The sequence below is a fragment of the Dipodomys ordii genome, unplaced genomic scaffold (genome assembly GCF_000151885.1).
Source record: "Dipodomys ordii isolate 6190 unplaced genomic scaffold, Dord_2.0 Scaffold125, whole genome shotgun sequence".
Lineage (NCBI taxonomy): Eukaryota > Metazoa > Chordata > Mammalia > Rodentia > Heteromyidae > Dipodomys > Dipodomys ordii.
This window is the reverse complement of record NW_012267341.1, coordinates 2,203,953-2,212,454: the sequence shown is the minus strand read 5'-3', so window position 1 is coordinate 2,212,454 and position 8,502 is coordinate 2,203,953. Positions and strand designations below refer to the sequence as shown.

At 38.9% G+C, this 8,502-nt stretch overlaps 1 protein-coding gene across 3 annotated transcripts in view; it reads right to left on the bottom strand.

Annotated features, from left to right (window-relative positions):
* Window positions 1-8,502, bottom strand: part of Phf21a (PHD finger protein 21A) — a 200,945-nt gene that overhangs the window by 17,463 nt on the left and 174,980 nt on the right. For all 3 annotated transcript variants that reach the window (XM_013030045.1, XM_013030046.1, XM_013030047.1), the window contains exon 11: window positions 3,851-3,949. In XM_013030045.1, the coding sequence (XP_012885499.1) occupies window positions 3,851-3,949 (99 nt within the window). The remainder of the gene's footprint in view (window positions 1-3,850; window positions 3,950-8,502) is intronic.

The following is an 8,502-nucleotide window of genomic DNA, read 5'->3' as shown; positions in this document are numbered from 1 at the left end:
GAAGAAGAAGAAGACGAAGAAGAAGGATTTCAAATGTCTGTCTTGCAATAAGCCCCAAATTCTAAACCCTTCTCTTATCATGAGAATTCTTACCTGGTTACTGCCACTGACCAGACAATGAAACTGAAAACAAATGAATTTTAGGAATGACAGCAAGTAGTTCTGCATAATACTATGTTTTAGAATCAAACATGGACCTAATATTATGAAGTAATTTCTCCTAAGCCCACTCTGAGGGCCTCATCTAAAGCAAGGATAATTACAATACTGCATCCCAGATATGGAATGTTAAGATACTTTAAGCTGGACAGGGCAATGCCTTGATTTCTATTCTTTGCTTTCTTTGTTTGATGCCTTCATTTGCACATGGTTTCTAAATATACCAAATAATACATCACATTTCTAATGAATAAACAATATCATCAAAATTGGTAAGAGTTAGTAGTCATTAGTACTACATTTTGGTCTTTAAAAATCATTTTTTTTTAAAGCCAGGTGCCAGTGGTTCATATCTGTCATCCTAGCTACTTAGAGGCTGAGAGCTGAGGAACGTGGTTCAAAGCCAGCCTGGGCCTGAAAGTCTGTGAGACTCTTACCTCCAATTAACCACCAGAAAACCGGAAGTGGCACTGTGGCTCAAGTGGTTGAGTGCTAGCCTTGAACGAAGAGCTCAGGGACAGTGCTCAGACCCAGAGTTCAAGCCCATGACTGACAGAAAAAAAAAATCACTTTTTTTGAGAAAGATCTTATTATAGAAAGCCCAGGCTAGCTTAGAACTTGCGGCCTAATTTCAGTTTCCCAAGGACGAGGGTAACAGCTGGTGCCATCACACCGAGCTTCTTCTGTTTAAATGGAGTCTTGTGGACTTTTTCTGCCCAAGGCTAGCCTCAAATAAAATTCCCAAATCTTAGTTTTCCACTAGCTGGGATGATAGGCACATGCCATACACCCAGGTCTGGGTTAGCAGGGGTCTTGTGAGCTTTTTGTCTGCGCTGGCTGTAAACTGAGATCCTCTTGATTTTAGTCATCTGGGTAGCACGTGTGAGCTCAGGCATCCAGTTCATCTTCAGAGTTCTAAACACCATTTTCATTTTTTTCTTATAAAAATCCAAGCACTGGCATGCATAAGGTCCTTTTGTTCAATACTCAGCCCAGGAAAAAAAATTTGGCAAAATGTAATTAAACAACTGTCCCATTCCTTTTCCTGTCAGTACTAGGGTTTGAACTCAGGACCTCCCACAGCCACTTGGCTTTCTTGCTTAGAGCTGGTGCTCCATCATTTAAACCATGCCACCAGGCCAGAATTTTGCTTGTTAATTGGATACAGAAGGTGTTTTTGTTTTGTTTTGTTTTTCCACCCTCAGAATGGCTTTAAACCTCCTGAGTAGCTACAATTACAAGTATGATCCTCCAGCACCTGGCCGGGTAACTGTCCCCTTTACAGGAATAATAGACTGGAAAAATATAAGTCTGGGACTTATCCACTACTCACTTCCTAATAGTGAACGCTGACATGACTATTTTGTGGTTGCCAATTAACCACATTCATCACTTTCACTATTGCTTCAAAGTATAATCAAGACAGAAGGCTGTCCACCAATGTTCTCTGTCTATAAAGTGGGGCTTGACATTCAGGTATGGCCTCTTTTAATCAAGAAACAGCATTTTTCTTGGGCACTTATATCCATCCAGCTTGTCTTTGCCAGTCTACATCAAGCCCACAAAGTAATTATTAAATAGAAAAAAAATCTCTTATGAAACAGATTTTCAGTGGCAGACAAAATAAAAAGTTGTCAAGAGGTTTTGCCTTACACGTATCATACATATGCCAAGAGCGAATTCATTCTTGACATGCCAGTAGTTCCGTTCAGCTACAATGGCTGTCCCCCCACCACCCACACCCACTATCTGATACTGACATGAGATACCTTTCGGTTTCTTTCAGTAAGGAAATTTTGTTAATAATTTGTTTTATTTTCCTCTACCTGGTGTGGTATTTGTCATTAATTTTGTGGATAGTTTTACAAGTTTCTCAGATTTTCTAGAACTAATACTTATTTTAGGTTTAAGTTTTGGTCTGTTCTTTAAAGGTAAAATTAAAAATTCATTCATTGCATATCAGAAAAAATAATATTTGGCACATTTAGGAAAACCTCAACTGGTTCAATACATCATTGTTTCTTTATAAAAAATATTTATATGATGCTCTGATGGCTTCATGCCATTATTTGACATGGTTTCATTACAAAGAATGCATAGAAGATAAAGGGAAATGGATTACTGGCCTAATAAAATCCAACTATCAGATATTCATCATTATATTACCTGTCCACATTTTTATTTTATAGGTGCTTGTACAAAAACATCACACTAAACTATTTTCTTGTCTACCGACATACAGATAAGAGTCATATTCTTTATTTGTACCAGTGTAGTTCTACTTACGCTTGTAATCTTAAACTAAATTGTAATTTAGATGTCAGCATTTTCATCTCTCCTTTTATGCTTCAATGACCTACTTTTGAGCTACTAATTCAATTTGAGTTTGGGGTTCTAATGCAATAAAATGGTAATAACAGAACTGTATATTTGCTGGGCACTGGTGGCTCATACCTGTAATCCTAGTTAATTACTCAGGAGGCTAAGATCTGAGGATCACAGTTCAAAGGCAGCCCAGGCAAGTAAGTCCATGAGACTCTGATCTCCCAATTAGACACAGAAAAAGCTGGAGGTTGTGCTGTGGCTCAAGTGGTAGAGTGCTAACCTTGAGCAAAAAAAAAAAAAAAAAGCCCAAGGACAGCACCTAGGCCCAGAGTTCAAGCCCAGGACCAGCAAAAAAAGAAAAAAAAAAAGAAAAGAGAACTGTACATTTAACAAGTGCAATCAATATGCAAACAGGTTAGCTGAGCGAATTAGACATCTTACAAATGTCTGAGACAAACAGAACATTCTAATCATTAGGAATGTAACAGAATACCTGGGAAAATTATCATTAATCTTACATTTCAAATGTGTAAGATGTACATGAATGCCATTTCAAAACTTTTACTTTGAAACACCAAAGTGGTAATAATGTGTCAGTCACCAGCCCTCAGGACTGCACACTTTAAGTCCATTCAAGTTTTAGGTTGGTTTTTGTATGTTTGTTTGTTTGTTTTTTGCTTGTTTGGTGGTATTGGAAGCTGAAGTTGGAACCTCGAAATTGCTAGACAGATACTCTATCACTTGAACCATGCTTCTAGCCCTCTTTGCTTTGTGTTATTTTGGGTTATATAGTGAGTCTTGAACTTTTGTCTAGCCAGCCTAGACTGCCATCTTCCTACTTACACTTCCCATGTAAGTGGGATGAACGAGTTCACACCACTATGCACAGCTATATGTTGAGATAGGGGTTCCACAAACTTTTTGCCTGAGATGGCTTTGAAACGGAAATATTCCCCATCCTCAGTTGAGTAGCTAGGATTACAGGAGTGAGCTGATGCACCTGGCCCATTAACAGTGAAAACAGCAAAAGAAAAAGAACGTCAAGTGATTCAGAAAGCAGATGTCTTCCGGAATGTGGTGGTACATGTCTATAATCCCAGCTACTGGGGAGGCTGAAGTCAGAGGACCATGGTCCAAGGCTAGTCCTAAGCAAAAACACAAGGCCCTATCCAAAAAACAAACTACAAACAAAAGGACTAGGGGAGTAGTGCAAGTGGCAATGTTTGCCTAGTGAGCTTGCAGCCCTGAGTTCAATCTGCAGTACATCTAAAAATATGAAATAAAATAAAGATAAAACAAAAGCAGATATCTTGCCTCTTGTGTAAGAATAAACCCATATCACAGGCCTTTGGAGAGCTGGGCCTACCTGAGGGTTCTCTTCCCGTTTTGGTTTGGGTGCAGCAGGTGGGGTGATAGTGCGGCTCTCTGTTTGCTTCTCGTCTGTTTCGGTGTGAGATTTAACTGTCTAGGAGAGAAAAATTAAATGAAAACTCAGAACTCACTTTTTATTAAAAGAGTGAAAGCAAACGGTGGTTGAATTATGATCACGAAGAAAGAAAGGAACATACTCAAATGAGGAGCATGAGAAAGGAGTTTGTATCGTGCATTTTTCTGGCGGGGCGGGGCGGGGGGGAGTGTAAAGCCCCTGCTGGAGATATCAAATGGCATAACCGCGTTAAAGAGGAACCTAAACATGACGACCACCTCTAAATTATAGAAAAAGAAATCCACAGTACAATTTTGTACACACTGCTCATTTCTGTGTACGGTAGGGTACAGGGTAGTTTCCCAGAAGCAAGCACACATCATTACATAGGCCAAGCTCTAATCAATGGCATGCTTAATAGCCAGACAATGTAAAAGACATGCTATGCTTCAAATTAACTCCAGTCACAGTGTAGAGGGGCTGGAGATTTACTCCTACTTGGGATACTTAAAATCTCCTATATTGTGAGAGGAGAGATTGGACTGCCAAAAAAAGGGCTGTCTTACGAGAGGCTAAAGTTCTGATTCATTCCAATCCCTTCGAGAAGCACCTGCTTATACATGTAACACACTAGCTGCAGTACACAAATGGTGGCCAGCCATGATCCAATGCCTAGTTCATTTTTATGAAGTGCTATAAATACCGAAATGACTTTAAAACCAAGGATATACAGCTATAAATACAAATCTAATTGTGCAGTTTTTCAAATAGAAAATTTTGTGGATAGCCTTTTCATATGCTAACCTAAGTAATTAAATGAGGTTATCTTATTGTTGACGGGCAGAGTCAAATGTAAGACTCAACTACTAAGTGGGTACCAAAAGTCCTCAAAAATCCTGATGCTGTGAAATGTTTTATTAGACCTGAAAAACAAACATAATGACAAAACCTTCACTCTCTTCTGAGTCACTTCCATTGTCTCCCTCTGCCTTCTATATTATACATTAGGACACAGTGAGGACTGTTAGCGAACACAGCTCTGGGGCATGCATGTTGCCTTCCCCCCCCTCCCTACACTATAACCCACTTGGGGACTGTTTCATGTACCCCTTGTTTTGTTTTGCTCTTTTGTCTCTGGCATCTTTTGTCTCTAGTATCTCATGTGTGCAGATATTCAGTAAGGAGCTACTGATCTTGAGTGACGTATAGGATCTATCAGGAAAAGTCTTCACATTTCTCTTTCCACTCTCCTGCTTTATCCTCCTGCTCCCTTTGCAAGTTTTTAACTTAAGTAAAAAGAACACAGTTTCTCCACGAAATAAGCCTCTAATGAGAGGGCAGTTCACAGTGACATTTTTAAAGGCTCTGAATACTCAGAAAGCTTATTTTCATGTCTCATTGACTGCAGGACAGAGCACCAAGAAGGCCGATCCTAAGAGTTTGCTGTTCTATCCCATGGCTGTGGGCAGCAGCAGCCTAACGCGGAGGAAGCACTTGGTGGCAAGGCCCTAGAAAAGGACCTATCAGCCCATCTCCATATCTGAGGGCTGTAAATCCCAACAAATAAAAATAAAATGATCCTGCAACAGTAGGGGGGTAGCCTTTCTCACATGGGTCTCTTTCTGAGAGAAGCCATGTGCTCCATTTTTAGCAGCACTATGAGAGACTCAAGTGGTAAGGAACTAATAAGCCCCTTGCCTACAGCCAGCAAGCAAGGAATCTAGGCCTGCTTCCATCCATATGACTAGCCTGGAAGTAAACTATTTAGCTCCAGACCCAGGCAATTTTTTGACTGCACACAAGTGAAGGACTCTGAGTCAAAATCACCCAGCTAGGCTTCAGACCAGAAAGCAGTAGAACAGCATCTTCAAAGAGATGAGAACAATCCAACAAGGTAATAATGAAATTCTATAACCTGTAAAAACTATTCTTCAAAAATGAGGTAGAAGGTCCGGGCATTGGTGGCTCATGCCTGTAATCCTAGCTGAGATCTGAGGATCGCAGTTCAAAGCCAGACCAGGCAGGAAAGTCTGTGAGACTCATATTTTCAATTAACCATCAGAAAACTGAAAGTGGCACTGTGGCTCAAGTGGTAGAGCAGTCACCTTGAGCTAAAAGAACTCAGGGACAGTGCCCAGGACCAGAGTTCAAGCCCCACAACTGACAAAAAAAGGTGTGTGTGTGTGTAGAAATAAGGGTATTCTCAGACAAACAAAAGCTGAGAACATGCAGTACTCATGCACCTGCCTTCAAAGAATTTCTAAAAGGGAGTCCTTCATGCTGAAATGGAAGATTAATTAGTAACTTGAAGCCATATGAAGAAATAAGAACTCCAAGAAAGGCAATTACACAGGCAAATGTAAGAGGCAAATGTAGTATGGCAGCTTTGATTTGCAACTGTTCATTGTATTTCCTATACAAAAAGACAAATGCACAAAACAATCATCTTAAATCTATAGTAGTAGGCATTCAACAAATAAAGATGCAATTTGTGATGACAAATGAGGATAAGAGCTGTTCAGGAACAATTTCTTAATGTTACTGAAGTCACATTGTTAACTTAGGTTTTGGGGTTTTTTATTTTTATTTTGTTGTTGCTGTTGTTTTGCCCAGCTGTCTCTGAGCCCCTTTGTGCTCAAGGCTAGCATTCTACCACTTGAGCCACAGCACCACTTCTATGTTTTTCTGAATAGTTTATTGGAGATAAGAGTCTTATGGATTTTTCTGTCTGGGCTGGCTTTGAACTGTGATCCTCAGATCTCAGCCTCCTGAGATAGCTAAGATTACAAGTGTAATAATCTTAGCACCCAGCTAACTTACGAATATTAAGTGTGTCCCTCAGTGACGGTTAAGAAAATAATGTATGGAAAAGGAAATGAAGACATGACAATAGTAGAAAAAAATAAAACTAGAAAAAAATATAAAAAACCATGCGAGGAATAAATATATAAGTAAAATACATGTAGTACATGTATTTTATGTACATGTAGTATAAGTATGTATAGATATACACATATAAATAATGTAGTAAAGAAACAGCTAAAATGGCTTAAGTCCTTCCTTCAAGAATCACTTCAAAGCTAACCAAATTAAACTCAACACTATAAGACAGGGTAGCATGGATAAAATAAACAAACCAACAAATTGCTGTATCCTAAAGCTCATTTAGAATGGGAAGAGCAAAAGTATTGAAAATGAAAGCATGAAGAGACTTTTCATCCAAAAGTAACTAAGAAGATGCAGGGATGAATATCAGACAAAATTGACTACAAGTCAAAATCCATAACAAGAAACAACAGCCATTACAGAAGAACAAAAGAGTCACTGTAGAAAGAATATACAACAATTATAGCATATGTGCACCTAAACAACAGAGTTCCCAAACATATGAAGCACATACTGGCAGATGTGAGGCGGGAAACAGACTGCTCCACAATAAAGGATGATTTCAATGCCCTACTTTACATAATAGAAGTAACATGCAGATAGAAGATTAATAAGCAGCACTGTAAACCAATTAGACCTAACAGACATCTAAAGAACACTAGTCAGTAATAGTGCATGCATTTTTCCCAAGTGCACACAGACCATTATCTAAGATAAGTTGTTTTTTAGGATATAAAACAAATAACAAACTTTAAAAATAAAAAGCCCTGAAATCATACTAAAAGTATAGAATCTAACAATCAGTTACAGAAGGAAAAGTCTTTATAACCAAAGATTTCAAGTTACTAACCTAACTTAATAGTTTATGAATCACAAAAAAAGAACTAAGCCCAAACACTGGTGTTCCATGCCTGTAATCCTAGCTACTCAGGAGGCTGAGATCTGAGGAATGTGGTTCAAAGCCAGCCCAGGCAGGAAAGTCTGGGAGACTCTTATCTCTAATTAACCAGAAAACCAAAAGTGGTGCTGTGGCTTAAAGTGGTACAGCACTAATCTTGAGTGAAAAAGCTCAGGGGTAGCATCCAACAGACCCTGAGTTCAAGCTCCATGACAAAAAAAAGAAAAAAGAAAAAAAGAACTTAGAACAAAACTAGCAGTAGGAAGAAAATCATGAAGACTAGAGTTAAATAAAATACAGACAAACAACAGAATCTACAAAACCAAAAGTTGATTCCTTGAAGAAAAAAAAAGTCAAAATGTATAAACTATTTAGAGTAAAAAAAAAAAACTATAATAACTAAGATCAAAAAAATGCAAGTGGGAGGACTGGGAATGTGGCTTAATGGTAGAATGCTTGCCTAGCATGCATGAAGTCCTGGGTTCCATTCCTCAGTAACACACACACAGAAAAAGCCAGAAGTGGAGCTGTGGCTCAAGTGGTAGAGTGCTAGCCTCGAGCAAAAAGAAGCTCAGAGACAATGCCCAGGCCCTGAGTTCCATCCCCAGAACTGGCAAAAAAAAAAAAAAAAAAAAGTAAGTAGGGACACTACTCATAGTCCCATAGCAAAAAAAAAAGGGGGGGTTTCAGAAAGATAATTAATATACTAATGAATTGAAAAACAGGAGAAATGGAAAAAATACCTCACACACACACACACACACACACACACACACACACACACACACACACACACACACACACACAC